Raw genomic sequence first — 23,704 nt, forward strand, 5'->3', positions numbered from 1 at the left:
CCATACATAAAACTATTCCTGTATTGAGAAAATATTATGAGAGTACTTACCTCTCCTTCTCCAATGGAACAAGGTCTGGAGGTCTATCTGGAATTCGTTCTCTGTTTGAAGGGGGTCGCGGAGGTGGTGGAATTGGACGTCTGTTTGATGAACCTGAATCAGAATAACTGCCTCGCAAAGTTGGTTTGTCAGCAAATGGATTTGAATATTCTGGAGGAAGTGGAGGTGTAAAGAATTTTCTCATATGAGGCAAGAGAGAAGGTACTTCATGTGTGTTTGGAGTAGTGTATGGTGAAGGAGTAGATTGAACACCACTGTTGTACCTACTAACAGACCTCACCAGTATTCCTGAGTGACTCCTGTTAATAGAATGGAAAAAACGTGATGTATGTGGTGTGCTTGTTTTTAATGACAAATCAGGAGTAAAAATGCTAGTTAATGGTTGGGAAGAAGCAGTTGTTGCGTCAGGTATGACATAATATTTGGAAGATGCACTTCTTCTTGATTTGACAGCTCTTCCTGAGCTGTCCTTGTTTGAAACATCAGAAAATTTCTGCTCAGCCAATGTTAATGTGCGTTCATAATTAAAAATATCAGTTCCACTTGCAAAAGCTGACAGGTATAACAGTGCAAGACAGAATAATGCCATATTTTTATGTCCGGCTTTGCACAAGTGACAACCAAGGTAATTTCCTCGTTTGTTGAACTACATCTTCAAAACTGTCTTCATACGGCTGCGGCAGGGTTTCTGCGAACAAAATAAAAATTAAATAGTTTTATTAGTTCTTTAAAAACACCAATTTATTATTTACATGGGAAATTTTAGTTTCTGAAGCCTGACAAATCACTGTAATATATCAACAGACGCTTGGTGCAGTCTGATATGGAATCAATTACTTTTACAGTGTCACCTGTTTATTACAAATATATTTCATGGTTACAGTTATCATTTACAGGTATTTCACTGACTACTTATATCTATTCTTGTATTTATGTTTGGTATAGGAGTTGTCATGGAGAAACAACTTTAATCGTCACTTAAAGGCACAGCTCCTCTTTTTCAGACATTTTTATTTGCATAGGGTTAACTTACAAAGTGTTTTATAGCTATGTATTTCACTCTTTACTGTGCCCAAGTTTTAATTAATAGAGAATGTGCATCATTTTTACTTCTAGTATCGTATCTGTGAATATCACTAGTAGTTTTGGACTCCATCACCAACAAATATTATCAGTAAATAAAAGTACTGTGAGGTTACTGTTAACACTGTCAATGCTTAAGCAGATGTCCACCGAAATAATAAAAATATTGGTGCAAGTTTCAAAAAATGGTTGAAATGTCTCTGAGCACTATGGGACATCTGAGGTCATCAGTCCCCTAGAACTTAGAACTACTTAAACCTAACAAACCTAAAGACATCACACACATCCATGCCCGAGGCAGGATTTGAACCTGCTACCGTAGCGGACGCGCGGTTCCAGACTGAAGCACCTAGAACATCTCGGCCGCAGCGGCCGGCGCAAGTTTTAATATGCATCCTGAAGCAATCTGAAGGGTGTCCCAAAAACCTCGGTAGTCATAAGTATATAGACTGCATACGATGTTAGACTGATCACTTTGACATGAGGAACTAATGGCCAATGTGGATTATTTAGCTTCTGCCGATATATACACACTGATGGACCGCCATTGCAAACACTTTTTGACACCAGAAGTTAGCAGAAATCTGGTTCACCTAAATTATCATCAGAACTAGGATCACAAAATGCTGGACTTGTGGCCATAATAGAAACAATACTTTTCTGCTTGAGGGTGAAAACGGATTTTTTATTTTACACTCAATGTCTCACTACATGATCTAATAACTTTGAAAAACTTTTATAGCCAGAAAAAGCAAATTCTATTGCATACAGGTTAACTGACATGCTGATATAAATGTGAGAAGGAGGCAATCTGCTATCTTCAGGTGGTTAAAACTACACAGTGGAATTATTCATAGTGAAATTGTTTTACCACCTATCCAAAGACGTAGCTGTGGCAGAATACACTACTTGTACTGAAGCCCCACAAACGATTACAGGTATGTTCAAGTTACAAGCATTACAGGACACTGTTCCTCTACTTCTCACAGGTTGATAACGCATCAGTTTTGCGTAGCCAACGATAAGATACTTTCATGTAACCAATGAGAAGCAAGAAAAGAAGCAAAGTATTTATAGCACAGAAATTGAGATCATTCTCTTGTTTATTGTTTATTCATAGTTTTTATTCAATTTTTACTGTTCTAGATATGGCTGCAAATTCTATTAAGTGGTCTGGTGATCCATGGTGACATAGTACAGTGGTATATGTTGCACGGTTCAGTTGTGGAAGAATGGAAATTTATTAAATGCGGCGAAGAAATAGCTCTGAAAAAATCTAAGGTTATTATTTATGGCACAGTGTGGGAGTGCAGGAAGGCTGCCAATTTTCCAAGTGTTCCATTTGGAAGAAGTCCTAGTTTTCTACAAGCAAATTAAAAATTGACACAATTCGCAGTTCACATATTTGTGGGCTTGTAAGTGCAGCTCTGACACTTTCTCTCATGAACTGAACAGGGCTATGCAAACTACTGTTCAGTGGAGAAAATTTTGTATAGACATTTGTGTAGAGGTGCGCCTCACACAAAATGAGAAACTTGGTGGTGAAGGAGTAATTGTTGAGACTGACAAGTCTCAGTTTGGCAAAAGTAAGTTTGGGAGGTGACAAGGCGAGAGGTAGATTGTGTGTGGGGAGGCATACAAAGAGTATCATACTACTCTCCCCCTCCCACACCCTTCTGTGTTCTACCTATATTACTGAAAGTTTATCTGCTGGAAATTATCATCTGGAACATTTTGCCAGACAACAGCTGCTTCAGGCTGTTTTTATGTGTAAGAGCCTGAAAGATGAGGGTTTCCAGCATCTCACTGTCAACCACAAACTGGCCTTTAAGAAAGCTACGACAGGTGCCATACCGAAAACATAGAGACCACATGGGTTGCTATGAAATATTTGCTGCATCGCTCAAGACAGTGCAAGACAATTTTTGATAACTACTTATTCACATGTGGAGAAAGCAGAAGCAAAACAAGTCAGATTTATTTTTAAGTTTTGCAATTAGCATGAAAAAAATTTCTTCCTGTTTCATTTTTGCTTTTCCTTTTCAATCATAATTGTTATTCCTACCATGAGTAGCAATTCTATTAATGTAATTGGTTGCCACACATGTGACTTTTTGCTCATTTTGTCACTAATTATGAGAATATGGTTAGGCTGGAATGTGACAGTTCAGATGACAGTTAGCAAAGCCAATTTATGTAAAAGCTAAAAATACCTACTTGTGATAACAGAATGATCAGTAGCTTGGCCAATGTCCAGGTTAGGTTTGAATGTAAAAGTTTGTTAACGAGTATGTGAAGTTGATGACGTGAAAGTTAAAAATCCTACATTGATCTGTCACCTAGCCTGAGGCCTAGGTTAGGTCAGGATATGACAGTTTGACTCACAAAAATTACATTAATAATCCTTGTTGTCACAAATATTTCACTATTATTTCTGGACATGTTGCAAATTATGGGGTTCTGGTTAGTTTTGGACTTAACAGCACAGTGTACATTGCTGGGAGAGAAATGAGCAACAATTATATTTATAATTTTGTTTGTCATAAATATTTCACTTTTCCTTCTTACTAAAATTACAATTTTTCAGATTGTAGTAAACTGACATGATAATGTGATAATATTCCTTTGTCTCTTGCTTCCAAACATGTCCTCTGTCTGCTGCTCTCTCAATGGCTGTGTACAACCAGCAACTGAAACATCCCCTTTTCATTCCCATCATACCTCACAATGATTGTTGACAATATTGCTGCACAAAACACATTAAGTACAGCACTGGCCCTAGACTAGACATTTACCAAATGATAAGGAAAATTGGATCGGACAAGAGACAAATCCAAGACTAAGCATTACTTTACTTTATGGTTTCTCAACATACAATGGATGAAGAAGATTCCATCTGAAGACCACACAGTCCATAATTGGTATGCCAATCAGGCGAAATTGCCATGTGCATTGAGGCAATCATCCCAAAGAAGCACTAAGCTGAAAATACTTGTTTGGTAAAACACCGTGTCCTGATGCAAGAAGAAGCTTGTAATTACCTGCTCCATATCCTTGTCTGACAGGAATCATCATACCCTTCAAAAACTTTTACCAAATGTATGATGATAAAATTGGGAGAGATCAGGACTGTAGGGTGGGGAAGGAAGAGGGCGCCTCGAGTGTCTTCCACTTGAAATGGTGTAACTTCTACATTACAATATTTGCAAAATGGGGAGGTATGTTACCATGAAGAAGCAACATCCAGAACTTAGTGTACGATTCCACAATGTTAGTTTTCAACAGACATGCTGCCCCATACACATTCTTCATTCTCCACTGGATGTCTACCGCTGTTTATCCTTCGGCCGCATTTGGTAACAATGCAACCATAGTTCACATTTCCGCATTTACTCCACATATGTCAGAAAGCTTCCCCCATGAACCATGGACCTTGCCGTTGGTGGGGAGGCTTGCGTGCCTCAGCGATACAGATAGCCGTACCGTAGGTGCAACCACAACGGAGGGGTATCTGTTGAGAGGCCAGACAAAAGTGTGATTCCTGAAGAGGGGCAGCAGCCTTTTCAGTAGTTGCAGGGGCAACAGTCTGGATGATTGACTGATCTGGCCTTGTAACAATAACCAAAACGGCCTTGCTGTGCTGGTACTGCGAACGGCTGAAAGCAAGGGGAAACTACGGCCATAATTTTTCCCGAGTGCAAGCAGCATTACTGTATGATTAAATGATGATGGCGTCCTCTTGGGTAAAATATTTCAGAGGTAAAATAGTCCCCCATTCGGATCTCCGGGCGGGGACTTCTCAAGAGGATGTCGTTATCAGGAGAAAGAAAACTGGCGTTCTACAGATCGGAGCGTGGAATGTCAGTCCCTTAATCGGGCAGGTAGGTTACAAAATTTAAAAAGGGAAATGGATAGGTTAAAGTTAGATATAGTGGGAATTAGTGAAGTTCGGTGGCAGGGGGAACAAGACTTCTGGTCAGGTGACTACAGGGTTATAAACACAAAATCAAATAGGGGTAATGCAGGAGTAGGTTTCATAATGAATAGGAAAATAGGAATGCGGGTAAGCTACTACAAACAGCATAGCGAACGCATTATTGTGGCAAAGATAGATACGAAGCCCACACCTACTACAGTAGTACAAGTTTATATGCCAACTAGCTCTGCAGATGACGAAGAAATGTATGATCAAATAAAAGAAATTATTCAGATAGTGAAGGGAGATGAAAATTTAATATTCATGGGTGACTGGAATTCGATAGTAGGAAAAGGGAGAGAAGGAAACGTAGTAGGTCAATATGGACTGGGGTAAAGAAATGAAAGCCGCCTGGTAGAATTTTGCACAGAGCACAACTTAATCATAGGTAATACTCGGTTCAAGAATCATAAAAGAAGGCTGTATACATGGAAGAAGCCTGGAGATACTAAAAGGTATCACATAGATTATATAATGGTAAGACAGAGATTTAGGAACCAGGTTTTAATTTGTAAGACATTTCCAGGGGCAGATGTGGACTCTGACCACAATATATTGGTTATGACCTGTAGATTAAAAGTGAAGAAACTGCAAAAAGGTGGAAATTGAAGGAGATGGGACATGGATAAACCAAAAGAACCAGAGGTTGTACAGAGTTTCAGGGAGAGCATAAGTGAGCAATTGACAGGAATGGGGGAAAGAAATACAGTAGAAGAAGAATGGGTAGCTTTGAGGGATGAAGTAGTGAAGGCAGCAGAGGATCAAGTAGGTAAAAAGACAAGGGCTAGCAGAAATCCTAGGGTAACAGAAGAAATATTGAATTTAATTGATGAAAGGAGAAAATATAAAAATTCAGTAAATGTAGCAGGCAAAAAGGAATACAGACGTCTCAAAAATGAGATCGACAGGAAGTGCAAAATGGCTAAGCAAGGATGGCTAGAGGGCAAATGTAAGGATGTAGAGGCTTATCTTACTAGGGGTAAGATAGATACTGCCTACAGGAAAATTAAAGAGACCTTTGGACATAACAGAACCACTTGTATGAACATCAAGAGCTCAGATGGAAACCCAGTTCTAAGCAAAGAAGAGAAAGCAAAAAGGTGGAAGGAGTATATAGAGGGTCTATACAAGGGTGATGTACTTGAGGACAATATTATGGAAATGGAAGAGGATGTAGATGAAGATGAAATGGGAGATATGATACTGCGTGAAGAGTTTGACAGAGCGCTGAAAGACCTGAGTCGAAACAAGGCCCCCAGAGTAGACAACATTCCATTGGAACTACTGACGGCCTTGGGAGAGCCAGTCCTGACAAAACTGTACCATCTGGTGAGCAAGATGTATGAAACAGCCGAAATACCCTCAGACTTCAAGAACAATATAATAATTCCAATCCCAAAGAAAGCAGGTGTTGACACATGTGAAAATTACCGAACAATCTGTTTAATAAGCCACAGCTGCAAAATACTAACACGAATTCTTTATAGACGAATGGAAAAACTAGTAGACGCCGACCTCGGGGAAGATCAGTTTGGCTTCCGTAGAAATGTTGGAACACGTGAGGCAATCAACATGCAAGTACTATGAAATGAAATACTTTGATCATTATTCTAAAAATAAAAGCCCTTTTGTCAATCTCATCCCAGGAAAATCATTGTGTCCAACTTGTTATTCTGAGATATTTGTAATTCACAAGAGAAAGAATAGTGAAACATCAGATACAGAATTTTGTGACTTATCAGTAAACATTAAAAAAGTAGATACAGCTTGTAAAATTAGAAAACTAAGATAAAAGACCAATAGCCTTGAATACAAAAATTGAGAAAGTGGCAGTTATAGCCAAAAAGAATTTGGATACGATTTGTACTAAAACAGATGGAAGTTCTAAAACTTCACCAACCAAATATATTGATTTGATAGAAAAACTAAAAACTAAATACAGTCCTTCAAACAAAGAGGATAAAATTATCAGTTTACTGCCGAATTCTTGGAGTCGAGCAAAAGTGACAGAATGTCTTGTTAAGTTAACAAGGCAGTTAGTAAGAGAACAGGGAATTTTACCAGCACTACAAAAGAAAAGTGCATCTAATTTGGTAGGTGAAAACACACTCAATAAAGTTACTAAGTATTATGACAATGACAGCTGTTTGATGTCTGGCAAAAAAAGACTGTTTCTGTGAAAGAAAATGGTTCTAAGATTCAAAGTCAAAAAAGGTTAATATTGGGTAATTTAACCGAACTATTCACTGAATTTAAAAAAAGAAAATCCTGACATTAAAATTGGAAGATCAAAGTTTTGTAAGTTGAGACCAAGATGGTGTATTGTTGAAGGGGCATCTGGTACCCATAAGGTTTGTGTTTGTTAGTATCATCAAAACGTAAAGTTGATGATAGATGAGGCCAATCTTAGAGTTGACTATAAAGACCTTTTGGGAGTTATAGTATGCAATATTGACAGTTAGAATTGTATGATCGAGGGAAAATGAGAAGATTGTCCAGGCAAACAAGACTTACTTGACATGTTTGAAGAATCCGAAGACGACGATTTGATGCCTGACAATATAAAATACAAACAAGGGGTGACACAACTCAGAACTGAAATGGTGACAGTCATAAAAATCACGAGAAGAGTTTTTTGAAGTGTTGGTGGCTAACCTTGAAAATATGAAAATGCATCATTTTATTGCAAAGCTCAAAGTAAATTTTTGAATCACAAAAAGCAAATTGACTTTTCAGAAAATTGTTCCTTTATTGTTCACATTGTTCACGATGAAGTACAAGGGCACCACTGGGTAAACAAACAGGCCACAGTTCATCCATTTGTATTCTATTATAAAGATGAAGATAAACTAATGAATGTCTGAAGATGGTCTTGTAAGCTGAAAACCAGCAAAAAAAAAAAAAAAAAAAAAAAAAAAAAAAAAAAAAAAAAAAAAAACCCAAAAGGGTGCTTTTCATTTATAATAAGCCACAGCTTTTGTGTCATAAGTGACTACCTTGAACACAACACTACGGCAGCGCACATTTTTTCAACAAACTACATTAAACAGCACAACCCTTCCATAAAAAAAAAAAAACTGATTTACTTTTCGGATGGGGCAACAAGTCAATATAAAAACAAAAAAATTATTAACATCTCCTTTCATAAAGAAGATTTTGGGTTTGATGTAGAATGGCACTTTTCCACTTCATGCCATGGGAACAATGCTTGTGATGGTGTCGGCAGTACAACAATGCGATCTGTCACAAAAGAAAGTCTGCAGTAGACCAATTACAATCATATCATAACTATACAGTGTAATAGCAGAAAAAATATTAAAGCTGAGAAATTAATATTTCTTTGGAAAATTACTGTTCAAAAACTGAGTTTTTTTAAATTTTTGGCTAATAACGTTGAACTCTTAAAAATATATTATAGAATACGTTCAGCTAAGTGATAATGATGTTAATTTGTAGCCAGAAGGTGTTTAACTAAATGCATTTTATCTGAAAGGCTTAGGACAATCCACTACTGAGCAATTGTAAAAAATGTAGATGCTTGCAAATACAAAGAAACGCATGCGGCCTGGAAGAAATATGGCTGCCATTTCAAAATAATAAACAATATTTTTCAAAATATTTTTATGACTACTAAACATTGGGGAATTCACCCAGCAAATAGAAAAATTTTCTGAGATGGTCAAGCAACCAGTGCTGGACAACTTGGTATGGACTTACCCACGTGCCATGTCAATCCCAATCTCAGTTAAGGCACAAAGCTTTGACACGACATACTCCTTATCCTACTCACATGAAGGACTCAAGAGAGGTGCCAGGAAATGCTCAGATGAAGGAACTCCAAAACACACCCTCTTCCAATGAGAATTGTTTAACACATTTAGATAGAACACTCCACTTGCAATTGACCTAGACACTTCTGCAAGATACCCCGAAAAATACTATATAATTAACAACCTAGTAAACAAAATATCCATGAAATTGCTAACAGAATATAAGAAATTCAATCACTGGGGACTTACTAGCGTGCTCCAGGTTCAAAATATGGAGTAGGATCCTACAGTGCGTGCAAGTGGGGGAGGGGGGGAGATTGCCAAACAGTGAACATAAAGTGTTCAGTGACAACATTTATGCATATGGAGTTCACATTTCCACCATTACCTGTCCACATCCTAAGCAAGCATTCACAATTGCAACACTGTGCAAACAACAGGGAAAAAAGTGCTGTCCCCACATCTTGCACAAAATAAGCATACCACGCAAAAAATGGTAATGTCACGTAACACATCTCAAACTTTTATAATGGCCTCAATCTGGTGAGGAACTACCTCAACAACTATTTTAGTTTATGCCATAGCCAGTTGCAGCCAATCATTATAACAATAATGGATAGTCCTGGACGAAAAAATATGTAAAATAAGGGAAGGGCAACAAGTTACTTACAGAGGACTGATGTGTGGTGCACAGATGCGCATAACAGAAAATAGTTAACACTAGCTCTGACGATCCTCCTCTTTTTCTGATAAGAATACACACATTTACACACAAAACCATGTGGGCACCAATGAACACACTCATGCCTGTGGACGCACATTTGGTGTCTGTGTGGTTGTGTGTGATTATGTATTCTTATTGGGAAAAGAGCAAGGGCTTGAAAGCTAGTGTTAACCATTTTCTATTATATGCAGTAGTACAAGTTTATATGCCAACTAGCTCTGCAGATGATGAAGAAATTGAAGAAATGTACGATGAAATAAAAGAAATTGTTCAGATAGTGAAGGGAGATGAAAATTTAATAGTAATGGGTGACTGGAATTTGGCAGTAGGAAAAGGGAGAGAAGGAAACATAGTAGGTGAATATGGATTGGGGCTAAGAAATGAAAGAGGAAGCCGCCTAGTAGAATTTTGCACAGAGCACAACTTAATCATAGCTAACACTTGGTTTAAGAATCATGAAAGAAGGTTGTATACGTGGAAGAACCCTGGAGATACTAAAAGGTATCAAATAGATTACATAATGGTAAGACAGAGATTTAGGAACCAGGTTTTAAGTTGTAAGACATTTCCAGGGGCAGATGTGGACTCGGACCACAGTCTATTGGTTATGACCTGTAGATTAAAACTGAAGAAACTGCAAAAATGTGGGAAATTAAGGAGATGGGACCTGGATAAACTGAAAGAACCAGAGGTTGTACAGAGTTTCAGGGAGAGCATAAGGGGACAATTGACAGGAATAGGGGAAAGAAATACCGTAGAAGAAGAATGGGTAGCTTTGAGGGATGAAGTAGTGAAGGCAGCAGAGGATAAAGTAGGTAAAAAGACGAGGGCTGCTAGAAATCCTTGGGTAACAGAAGAAATATTGAATTTAATTGAAGAAAGGAGAAAATATAAAAATGCAGTAAATGAAGCAGGCAAAAAGGAATACAGACGTCTAAAAAATGAGATCGACAGGAAGTGGAAAATGGCTAAACAGGGATGGCTAGAGGACAAATGTAAGGATGTAGAAGCTTATCTCACTAGGGGTAAGATAGATACTGCCTACAGGAAAATTAAAGAGACCTTTGGAGAGAAGAGAACCACGTGTATGAATATCAAGAGTTCAGATGGCAACCCAGTTCTAAGCAAAGAAGGGAAGGCAGAAAGGTGGAAGGAGTATATAGAAGGTTTATACAAGGGTGATGTACTTGAGGACAATATTATGGAAATGGAAGAGGATGTAGATAAAGACGAAATGGGAGATACGATACTGCGTGAAGAGTTTGACAGAGCACTGAAAGACCTGAGTCGAAACAACGCCCCCGGAGTAGACAACATTCCGTTAGAACTACTGACGGCCTTGGGAGAGCCAGTCATGACAAAACTCTACCAGCTGGTGAGCAAGATGTATGAGACAGGCGAAATACCCTCAGACTTCAAGAAGAATATAATAATTCCAATCCCAAAGAAAGCAGGTGCTGACAGATGGGAAAATTACCAAACTATCAGTTTAATAAGTCACAGCTGCAAAATACTAACGCGAATTCTGTACAGACGAATGGAAAAACTGGTAGATGCGGACCTCGGGGAGGATCAGTTTGGATTCCGTCGAAATGTTGGAACACGTGAGGCAATACTGACCTTACGACTTATCTTAGAAGAAAGTTTAAGAAAAGGCAAACCTACATTTCTAGCATTTGTAGACTTAGAGAAATCTTTTGACAATGTTGACTGGAATACTCTTTTTCAAATTCTAAAGGTGGCAGGGGTAAAATACAGGGAGCGAAAGGCTATTTACAATTTGTACAGAAACCACATGGCAGTCATAAAAGTCGAGGGGGCATGAAAGGGAAGCAGTGGTTGGGAAAGGAGTGAGACAGGGTTGTAGCCTCTCCCCGATGTTATTCAATCTGTATATTGAGCAAGCAGTAAAGGAAACAAAAGAAAAATTTGGAGTACGTATTAAAATTAATGGAGACGAAGTAAAAACTTTGAGGTTCGCCGATGACATTGTAATTCTGTCAGAGACGGCAAAGGACTTGGAAGAGCAGTTGAACGGAATGGACAGTGTCTTGAAAGGAGGATATAAGATGAACATCAACAAAAGCAAAACGAGGATAGTGGAATGCAGTCAAATTAAATCTTGTGATGCTGAGGGAATTATATTAGGAAATGAGACCAAGTAGTAAAGGAGTTTTGCTATTTAGGAAGTAAAATAACTGATGATGGTCGAAGTAGAGAGGATATAAAATGTAGACTGGCAATGGCAAGGAAAGCATTTCTGAAGAAGAAAAATTTGTTAACATCGAATATAGATTTATGTATCAGGAAGTCGTTTCTGAAAGTATTTGTTTGGAGTGTAGCCATGTATGGAAGTGAAACATGGACAATAACTAGTTTGGACAAGAAGAGAATAGAAGCTTTCGAAATGTGGTGCTACAGAAGAATACTGAAGATAAGGTGGATAGATCACGTAACTAATGAGGAGGTATTGAATAGGATTGGGGAGAAGAGAAGTTTGTGGCACAACTTAACTAGACGAAGGGATCGGTTGGTAGGACATGTTTTGAGGCAACAAGGGATCACAAATTTAGCGTTGGAGGGCAGCGTGGAGGGTAAAAATCGTAGAGGGAGACCGAGAGGTAAGTACACTAAGCAGATTCAGAAGGATGTAGGTTGCAGTAGGTACTGGGAGATGAAGCAGCTTGCACAGGATAGAGTAGCATGGAGAGCTGCATCAAACCAGTCTCAGGACTGAAGACAACAACAACAACAACAACAACAATTATATGCTTCTGTGTGCTGTGCACCAGTCTTGTATAAGTAAGTGGTTACCTTTCCCTTACTATAAATATGAAGCCACTCACTGATGATTAGATTCTATAAAACTATTAAAATGTGGGGATACCAATTGTTATGTTTCACCTGCTGTACCAAACAGAGCCAGACATTGTCTACACAATTACAACTGAGTGCTTTAAACGGCCAGTCGATGTGTGACAGGGTGCCCGAGAGTTCGTTGGACCGAGAACATACACATCTTAACTTGTGAGCATATCTTGGGAGATGGGAGTGTCCAAAGCATACTCATCCCAAGGATGAGTAAGAAAGGGCAACACTTGGTCATGATAATGTTGAAATAAAGAGTCTGGCTCACATTCAAGACACAAATAGGTGGACCGACATCACGGTACGTAAAACATTCCCAAAACTGCACAGACCCACTTCCAGTCCTAGCTGCATACCCTCCACACACTATGGTACAAAAATGTGTCATCGGACCATTGGTACACTTGACATACTGCATTGTTTGAAAGCAGGTAAAATGGCAAATTATCAGACCACATGACGTGCCTCCAATCTGCTACTGTCCAGTTTCTCTGTTGTTTCTTACATTGAAAGCACATAGTTTTATGTTCTGTTGTGAGCAATGGCCTTTCACTATGTGCCAGACTAAGTGTCCACAGTATGTAGTTCCCTTCGCAATGTTCATTTAGGAACTGATTGACATGGACCTACATTCAGCAGCAAATTCTTCCTGTTTTGAAATGGACTGTCTCTGTCAATGCATGACACTTGTTTGTCTCAAGATTCTGCAGGTTATGATCTTTTTACACCACGTTTCATGGCCATGTGTGGTATACCATTCCTTGCAGACACATCAGACTATCTGTGCTGATACACCAAAAACCAGCTTCATTCATGATATAGCCATGGGTATGTCCAAACACAACAGCTCCTTTCTCTCACTGCGTCACAACTCCATGTCGACCTACCTTACTATGCTGATTGCATACAACAAACTGGCACATTCAAATCACTTTAATGAAACCATTTATGTCAGCATGGTAGGTCACATGATCACATAACAACAGTTCCATACCATCTACACCATTCCATAGCAACCCATGTACTCATTTAAGGCACATGATGTTTTCCAATGAGGTTCCAGTTGTAACTTTGCACTGTACTGTAATGTTCCTTAGTACTAACAATGGCTTTTTAAGGGGAGCTAAGGCTCTCGATCTATAAAGCTGGAGCCACACCTGACTATATGGAAGAGGAAATATGTTGTAATAGAATATATGCACGTGGATAAAGGAAATATGCTTGATATATATTAAAAGGCCACCACCAAACCCCTCCCCCCTCTAGGCAGCTGTGATGGGGACCTAATCATCTCTCTTCCTATTTTTCTATTATTAACTGTGGTCTTTCAAACTATTATTGTACTTTCAAACAATGTTGTATATAGGAATTGTGACTGAGTGCCACAGTTGTGTATGATATTATTATTAGGATACAACTGTTGGTTTTGGAATTAATGAAATGTATGACCTATCACAGCATATACATCATGGACCATACAGATCTTAACAGCAAAATAAATAAATAAATCTTGTAGAGAAGAGGTGGTCAACAACTTTTTCTCTGGGTGTCCCAGATTGAATGAAATTACACCTGTCTTCTTGCATAAACTTGTTAAGCTTAGTCATCCAAAGCCACTGTGACAGTTATGCTGGCAATGTAGGATCCCACAACTAACAACACACATTTCTGATAAACTGTTTTTCAGCAGACACCCACATCTAACATCAACACAATGCAGTCACAACACAATTTAATAGTAACATTCTGTAACATTAATATATTATCTGTACGAGAGCAGGCTATGAGTCAATAAATAAAACAGAATAAAAACAGGCTGTGTATGTACAGTCGTGGACAAAACAAGCAAGACCCCTCGCCTTTTCGTTATCCTGATCCGCACAGCTTTAAAGTCTGCTACACAGCATAGTAGGCAAGGCGACAAAGTGCTACCAACATACTATGCACAGGCGTGAAATTGAGAAACTACCCGAACTTTGTCACACTGTTTTCAATCATGTGTAAGAATATATTAATGCTGAATAGTGTATTAAAAGCAACATGTAAATGTAAGATATAAATGAAAGAAGAAACGCTAATTAGTATGAACTGTACTAATAAAAATGAATTTCTGCTTATCAAGATAACACAACTGTTCTAGTAAGACAAAGTACCCCAGATCGTTACGAATTAGCAAAATATTATGCGCATTCGGCCGCGAAACATTTTGTCAACTTTCAGACCAGTCATAGTGGATTACTGTTGCTGGCCTACCACAAAAGTGTGCAAATTTTACAATCCGTGAAGATTCATAACGAAATTCAGTTAAGAATCATTCAGTGCCACACGTAAGTCAATTCAATTATTGACAGAATCAGAAAAAGGAAGGCAGTAACAAGTATAAAATTCTACAAGAGTTTCATATCGACATCCACAGGGCACCAGTACAGAATAAATGTAGCAATAAAACGTATTGGGGGCGCGAGAATTTCTTAAAATTGCTTTACTGATAGTCTATCTGCCTCCATCGAGATTAGAACCGAAAACAAACCAGATCTCCCTTGCAGTAGCAAACACCTTTCACTAAGCTAGAAAACAACCCAGGCAAACAGCCGTCTATTATTACCCCAGACATGAATGAGCCGGCAATTTCGCAATGAAAATGGCAAAATGATCTGCAGTTTCTGTTGCATAGAGCTTTCAGGACTCTAAAACATGGATTTTCTACCTTTATGTGACTATCATTCGGAATGTTTATCAAAATATCAAAATACTGTTATTAGTGAGTAATGGCAACGGGTTCTACACAACGCTGGTGATTACTTTCAAGGACAGTAACAGGTACAAACATGTCACTTTTTTGTATCGGTTGTGAATAAATAGTTGCCACTATTTAAGTTCCAACCCTTGTATAGTCTTACATATGACTGAAAACAGTCTGACAAAGTTCGGATAGTTCGTCAATTTCACGGATGTACCTAGTATGTTGGTAGCACTTCGTCGCCTTGCCTGTTATACTGTGTAGCAGACTTTAAAACTGTGCGGATCAGCATAATGAAAAGATGAAGGGTCTCACTCGTTTTGTCCACGACTGTACCTCATTCTACATTGTTTCTTTTATGCAAAGAGTACCTTACTCTTACATGGAAGTTACTCAAAATATCCAGAACAATATCAATGAATGAAAACACACAAAATAAATTAACCTGCTAATTTATATGTGCCCTAGGACTGATTATTCTAATGGGAAAAGTGACTGAATCTAAATGCATTGTTAGGTCGACTATGAGGCCAAGGAAAGGAAATTGAAGGGACAGAGAGGACATTGATATTGTTGAAATTTTGTTTCTGTTTGTTGTACATGTTACGCGATAACATAATTCAAGTGCCAATTTGGACAATGAACTAGTTTTGTTCACATTGCCTTTTCAGGTGGTCATGTTGAGTATGTTTCATTCAAATGGTTACTCTGGTATAATAAGTCATCATAAAATGATGTATTTTTGACAGTTTATCAGCACAGGCACCCAAAAAATCGCTACAGGTTTATAAGAAGTCCCCTACACATTTCAACAACAAACAGACTGGTAGCTGAATTCCAACACACCATATTTTTCTTGAAGTTTATCTGTGTGAAGGACATCCCAAAACCAATCGTATATGAAAATGTCAAGAAAGTGTCAAGAAAGTGCAAATACAGTATTGTAGAGGCAGCAATCAAAAGCATATGAAACAGCTGTGCCAAAGGCACACCAGAAAAAAATTACAGTAAATTCTGCACGAAGAATTAACTACAAGAAAGCTTTGCACAAACTGTTCATTGCATTTGTTTAAGCTGACCAAAGCCAAATTTGAAAATCAATGGCAGCAATGTTTTAACTGTTTTACAATGAATCCTGGTGATATGTGCATTGATTTGCTTCTGTGTGTAAAATGGGAGTCCACCACTCCAAGCCAGGAACTTGAGAAATTAAAGAAGTGAGTAGAAACCAGTAAACTACCACCAAAAAATGTTAAGTAATTCTCCTCCTCCTCCTTCACTACCGCCGCCGCCAAAACTATTGAAAATATGGAATAAAACAATACTAAGCAATTGTGGAGCAATTTAAATCACAATGATTCTCAGTCTAGTTTGTTATTGACCACAACTTGTAAATAATTTTTGAAATTACCGCATAATGGAAGCAACACTGAAATTCATGAAACATGCAATTTACTAAATTTCGTATTAAAAAAGTAATTTCCTTTTCAAAAAAATTTATCTCACTAGAAAGAAAAGGTGATAGAGAATCCAGAAACAATCCCTCTTGTTGTGAAACTTCCTGCACTGAGGATTTATTGAAACAAGTAATAATTAAATTCCATTGTAATGCACATATTCAAAGCACAACTGACTTTCATCAATGTTAACATCAAAATTCTATTTATATTTTTACACTGTTAAAATAATTGTATTTATACACTGTACTGGAGAGTCTTGTGAGATCCATTTGGTCTTAAGACTCAATGAAAGGAAAATCCTGATGTCACCTCCATGTGACAGAGAAAAAGTAACATTAATCTCATACACGACTAATGACGTAAGGACCAAATGTCCCCTGGGATATGGAGACCCATTCGACCAAGTGCCAACAGCCTCCTTGGAGGATGGATGAGCAAATAGAAGGCAAGGTACTCTCTTGGCCTCAGAGTGGGAAACCACAACCACAGGTAGATGGGCCCAACAAGACTAACAGCGTAAGTTACAGAAGGAAAGGGGAAATCACCATGTTAAAGACCCATATGGTATCCCTAGCTCCACTGGACTGTGCTCTGAAGTACGGTTGTTCCTGAGAAGAAATATTCCGGAATAAGTCCACAAACTGGTCTTCAAGTGGGAACTTACACAGGAGAACTAAGCACAACATTAAAACAGGAATAGGAAAAGAGAGAGACCTTTATTGAGAACTGCTGCACGAAATATTATTAAGGTGAATAAGAAATAAATATTAGAAAATGTGAAGACAGAAATGGAGGGACATAATATAATTGTTTTAGGGCTAAGTGATGTTCGACTGGAGGGAGAAGGAGACTCTGACTCTGGGGATGGTTGGTTGGTTAGTTTGTTTAAAAGAGGGGGAAAGGGACCAAACTACGAGGTCATCAGTCCCTTGTTCCTAATAAAACAATACCACAAGTGTGAGAATAAAATGGATGAGACATATAACACAAAATGGAAAGAAAGGAAAAATCACAAGAATGAAGGCAAGGCAACGAACACTAAAAGGAACAAAAGAGGACAAGAAAACAACAGAGAGATGCAAGAAACAGTTAGAAGAGAGTAAAACAAGAAAACAGATTACAGTGGCTGGCCGACCACAAAAATAAAAAGGAAAAGCCAGCCACCCTGCAACACATTAATACCTCCACCCTAAAAGCACTAGGGTGGAGAACACAGAGGGACAAAGGACATGCACTAAAACTCAGATTGAATGATAAAACCCACCCTCATGGATTAAACGTAAAACCACATCAGTCAATGAAGCATTGTTTGATAAAAATCAATGATAACGAGTTAAGCAACCTAAGATGAAGTCGCAGCGCAGCCAAAGGAGGACAGAGCAGAAGCATATGGGCCACCGTCAACCAGGCGCCGCACCGACACTGAGGTGAGTCTTCACGGTGCAAGAGGTAACCATGGGTCGCCCAAGTGTGGCCAATGCAAAGCCGGCAGAGGACAACCGATTCCCTGCGAGAGGCCTGCATGGAAGACTTCCACACATTCATAGTCTACTTAATGACATGGAGTTTGTTGTGTGTGCTGTTATGACATTCCGTCTCCCAAAGCTGAAAAAACCTGCAGCATAAGGCAGAACGCATGTCAGTTGCAGAGATGCCCATCTCCAGAAGTGGTTTCCGTGTAGCCTGTTTGGCCAGCCTGTCAGCAAGTTCATTTGCTGGGATTCCGGTGTGACCAGAGGTCCAGACGAACACCACTGAACAACTGAACCGTTCCAGGGCATAGATGGACTCCTGGATGGACACTACCAAAGGATAACGAGGGTAGTATTTGTCGATAGTTTTCAGGCTGCTCAAGGAGTCAGTACAAAACAGAAAAGACTCCCCAGAGCATGCACGGAGATACTGAAGTGCACGAGAAATGGCCACCACCTCTGCAGTGAATACACTGCAGCCATCGTGTAAGGAATTCTGTTCAATACTGCTGCTGTGAACGTAGGCAAAGCCAATGCGACCGTCAGCCATCGGTGTAAACCACTTCAGCACTCCGGAACAAGTCAAGAATAGAGAGGAAGTGACAGCGGATAGCCACAGGGTTTAGGGTCACGTGAAAGGTCCAGATGAAGCTGCGGTGAGGCGTACACCATGGAGGCATGTGTGAACGGACTGCAGGTAGAAATGGTGAAGGGAAGGAGTCTCGTTCGGAGAGAAGGGACTGCACGCGAACAGCAATCGTTAGCCCCGATCTAGGCTGCCTATGCGAGAGATGGAGACAGTAATTTGGATGCTCAGGAGAACTACGAATGTGTGCTGCGTAACTGGCGAGCAGTTGTGCACATCTGATCTGTAGTGGAGGGACCCCCCGCCTCCACCAGTACACTGGTCACCCGACTCGTCCCAATAGCTCCTGTCGCTAGTCGAACCCCGCAGTGGTGCACAGGGTTGAGTATATGCAATGCTGAGGGCGCTGCTGAACCATAAACTACACTACTATAGTCAATTCGGGATTGGACAAGGGCTCTGTCGAGCTGCAGCAGCGTATAGCGATCTGCACCCCACTGGTGTTGCTCAGGCAACGGAGGGCATTGAGGTGCTACCAGAACTTCTGGTAAAGCTGATGAAGATGAGGAAGTCAAGTCAATCGAGCATCGAAAACCAGTCCTAACAATTGATATGTCCCCACTACAGTGAGTGGATCATCATGAAGGTAAAGTTCTGGCTACGGATGAACGGCACAACACTGACAGAAGTGCATGACACATGACTCTGCGGCAGGAAACTGGAAGCTGTGGGCTAGAGCCCATGACTGCACCTTGTGGATGGCTCCCTGTAGGCGACGCTCAGCAACACCAGTATTGGAGCAGCAGTACGAAATGCAGAAGTCATCTGCATACAGAGAAGGTGACACTGAGGGCCCCGACAGCTGCTGCTACACCGTTAATGGCCAATAAAAAGAGACACACACTCAATACAGAGCCCTACAGGACTCCATTATCCTGGATATGGATGGAACTAAGGGAGGCACACCAACATGGACACAGAAAATACCGAGTGACAGGAAGTGTTCAATAAAAATCAGGAGGGGGCCCCAGAGATCCAACTCATACAATGTGGCAAGGATATGATGTTCCCAGGTCATGCCGTATGCTTTACATAAGTCAAAAAAGACGGCACCCAGGTGTTGGCATCTGGAAAAGGCTGTTTGGATGGCAGACTCGAGGGACACAAGATTATCAGTGGTAGAGTGACCCTGGTGGAAGCCTTCCTGACATGGAGCCCGTAGGCTACGTGACTCCAGGACCCGACCCAACCGCTGACACACCATACGTTCCTGCAGCTTACAAATAACATTGGTGAGGCTGATGTGCCGATAGCTATCCACATCAAGAAGGTTTTTACTGGGTTTGAGCAACGGAATGATGGTGCTCTCCCACCACTGCGATGGAAAGATGCCATCACACCAGATCTGGTTAAGACGAGGAGGAGATGTCGCTTGTAATCAGATGAAACATGTTTAATCATCTGGCTGTGGATCTGATCAGGCCCAGGAGCTGTGTTGGGGTAATGTGCAAGGGCACTGAGGAGCTTTCACTCAGTAAATGGTGTGTTATAGGATTCACTGTGGCATGTAGTAAATGAGAGGACTTTCCCTTCCAGCTGCATATTGAGAGTGTGAAAGGCTGGGGGGTAATTCTCCATCGAGGAGTGCTCGGCAATCGCGTTTGCACTGGTAGACAACATGCCATTTATAACAACACCAGGAACACCGGTTTGGGTCTGGGGCTGTTGCTCCCGAAGCAAAGTAGGTGGAGCGCTAGCAACAGGGAGGGAAATGCCACCCCCCCCCCCCCCCCACCATCAAGGGGGCAGGTGTAGCCTTCCGGCTCTGAGAGGTGACTGGGGAAGGCAGAGCTGATGGTGCCAGAATTAAAACAATTTCATTCGTAAAGGATGCAGGCGTTCAAATTTTCTCTTAGCTCAGTGTAGGTCACTTGGTCCAGGGTCTTGTACTCAATGATTTTCCTTTCTTTCTAGAGAATCCTGCAGTCTGCAGAGCAAGGCGAATGGTGCTCTCTGCAGTTGACACAGATGGGAGGTGGGGCACATGGAGTATTGGGATGTGATGGGCATCCACAATCTCGACATGTGACGCTGGAAGTACAGAAGGAAGACATATGGCCAAAGTTCCAGCACTTAAAGAACCGCATCGGGCAAGGGATATAGGGCTTTACATCACAGCGGTAGACCATCAACTTGACCTTCTCGTGCAATGTATCACCCTCGAAGGCCAAGATGAAGGCACCGGTGGCAACCTGTGGACATGCCAGATGAAATGTACACTTTGCTTCACTAAACTGGTGCGAAGCTCATCGTCAGACTGCAAAAGAAGGTCCCTGTGAAATATGATACCCTGGACAATATTTAAGCTCTTATACGGTGTGATGATTACAGAAACATCCCTCAGCTTGTCACAAGTGACTGGGCAGAGGATGCTGTTTTGCTGAAGACTGACCCAGATCTCATTTTGGACAATCCCTCCACCTCCCCATACTTGTCCTCTAAATGCTCAACAAAAAAACTGAGGTTTCATCACCATGAAAGATTCTCCATCAGCTCTCTAACATACAAGGTACCGGGGCAAATAAGATCCACAGCCATCCTTAGCCCACCATTCCTCCCATGGTGTGGCCAGGGAGGGGAACGATTTGGGGTCGTACTTCTGTGCATTGAATTGAGCTCATGAACGCTTAGAGACTGCTGGTTTTTCACCACCAGCAAGAGATGATGGACTACGCTTCATTGCATGTCAATCGTCCTGATGCCACCCACTCTAACCAGGGGCTCTCCCCACAGGCAGCTAGGCCACCTGGCAGCAAGCGACACTGCACAGTGCATGGCGGAAAATGCACCCAGGAAAGTGTCCTTGCCCAAGAGATGGAGAATGAACGGGCCTGAAATGCAACAACGAGAAAGGGGGCTAAAGATCTCAATGCATGACGCACCATGCAAAGCGTCCTTCCCCAAACGGCTCGCTCTTTGGGAAATTTTTGAAGAATGGAGGTCAAACTGTACAGGGGACCATCACATAAAGGCTGAAACGTGTGAAACTCTTTTTAGTTACCTCTTACGACAGGCAGGAATACCTCTGGCCTATTTTTACCCCCGGACCTGCAGTAGGGGCATTCCATCTGGCAATGGAGCTTTGTTCAATTTTAACAATTTCACCTGTTTCTCAACACCGACAGTATTACCTATTTCGTTCATCTTTTAAGAGATACGAGGTTTAAATTGGGGCATTTGTCCTGAGTTTTCCTTTGTAAAGGAACATTTGAACATCAAGTTAAACATTCCATCTTTTGCTTTGCTACCTTCAATTTCAGATCCTGTCTATACACTGGGGACTGGTGATTAACTTTGGTGCCACAAGCAGTCCAGAATTTTTCTGGGTTCTGTGAAATATCATTTGACAATATTCTGCTATGATGGTCATCAAAGGCACCGTGCATTGCTCTCTTGACAGCCAAATGTGTTTCATAGAGCAATTCTATATCTATAGCCCTACGCTTTATTTTCACCTATTATGCAGTAATCTCTGTTAGTTTACAGTGACTGCACAGATGTTTAAACTCTCCTTTGTACGTTGGTAATCATTTCTGCCACAACTGTGTCATGCTTACTGATACCAGTTTCAATATGGACACCCGCAAAGAGGTCAGGTTTATTTGCTGCCTTTAGATCCAATATAGTTCCACCATGAGTAGGGCTCCTATCTATCTGTTCTAGATAGTTTTCACATAAGACATTTAGTAATGCTTCATAGCGTATTTTTATCATGTCCACCATTAACAAAACAGTAATTTTCCCAATTAATTGTTGGATGACTAAAGTCTCCATTGATGATTACAGTATGATTGGGGAACTGACGTAGAAGTGAACTGAAGTTTCCTCTGAAGTTTTCAGTTACATCAGGAGATGAGTCTGGTGGGCGAGAGAAGGATCCAACTATCATTTTATGCCCACCCCTGATACTGAATCTTGCCCAAACAATTTCAGATGCAGCTTCAATTTCTATCTTAGTGGATTTGAGTTTCTTGTCAACTGCGACAAATACACCACCTCTAATTCCCACTCACCTATCCTTTCAATATACACTTAAATTTTCCCCAAAAATCCCACTGCTATCAATTTCAGTTTTCAACCAGCTCCCTGTAGCTAGTATTCACTGCTTTGCACAAGTATTTGCATGAGCATTTCACACTCTGGCAGTTTGTTGCGAATGCTTTGGCAGTTAACCATTATAATAGGAATACTCTCATCTGTGGGAGGCATTTCGATCTTACACTGATACGTCTGGGTTTCCTACAGCTATCATTATGTAGACTGGATGGAAAGTCACCTAATCAAAAAACCTTGTGTGCACCCCAACATAGTCAGCTACCTGTGTAGCAGCCTCTGTTGTGTAGTGCGCACCTGAGCCATTTAGGGGGATGCTGCAGTTCTCAATCCTATGGTGCAAGTCCAAGAAGTCACAGCTTAGCTTTCACAAAACCTTCAAAGCCTCTTGTTCAGTCCTTCCACTCCACTCAGAACCAAAGGGCCACAATCAGTTCTGGGGCCAATGCTACAAATTGTGACCTTAGTTGGAACTCCATGCACATGACTGGTCTCCTCAACCACCTCTACTAGTCGCCAGAATGACCAAAGTATGACCTCAGAGTCCAGACAACAGGCATCATTTGTTCGAACACGTGTCACAATCTGCAGTTGGCTGCATCTTGTTCCCTGAATAGCTGGTGGAATAGCCTCTTCAACATGTTAAATGAGACCTCCAGGCATAGGCACTGAGTGCACATGGTGTCCTTTCCTGTCCCTTGTTGTCATTTCCCTAATGAGTACCATTATTCACAATATGTTTGAACTACTGACAATTAATGGACCACTACCCTCTTGTGTTTGCCTCCTCTTGACACCAGAACAAATCAGGTTTCCCAAAAACAAGTTAAGTGAGTCCCTGTGGCTCAGTTT

The 23,704-nt window shown here is 40.5% G+C and overlaps 1 protein-coding gene across 4 annotated transcripts in view; it reads right to left on the reverse strand.

Moving 5' to 3' along the window:
* The window catches only part of LOC126298485 (uncharacterized), a 55,688-nt gene that overhangs the window by 9,264 nt on the left and 22,720 nt on the right, over positions 1 to 23,704 (reverse strand). For all 4 annotated transcript variants that reach the window (XM_049989821.1, XM_049989819.1, XM_049989820.1 and 1 more), the window contains one exon: positions 51 to 748. In XM_049989821.1, the coding sequence (XP_049845778.1) occupies positions 51 to 649 (599 nt within the window). In that variant the 5' untranslated portion in view covers positions 650 to 748. The remainder of the gene's footprint in view (positions 1 to 50; positions 749 to 23,704) is intronic.

The sequence above is a fragment of the Schistocerca gregaria genome, chromosome X (genome assembly GCF_023897955.1).
Source record: "Schistocerca gregaria isolate iqSchGreg1 chromosome X, iqSchGreg1.2, whole genome shotgun sequence".
NCBI lineage: Eukaryota > Metazoa > Arthropoda > Insecta > Orthoptera > Acrididae > Schistocerca > Schistocerca gregaria.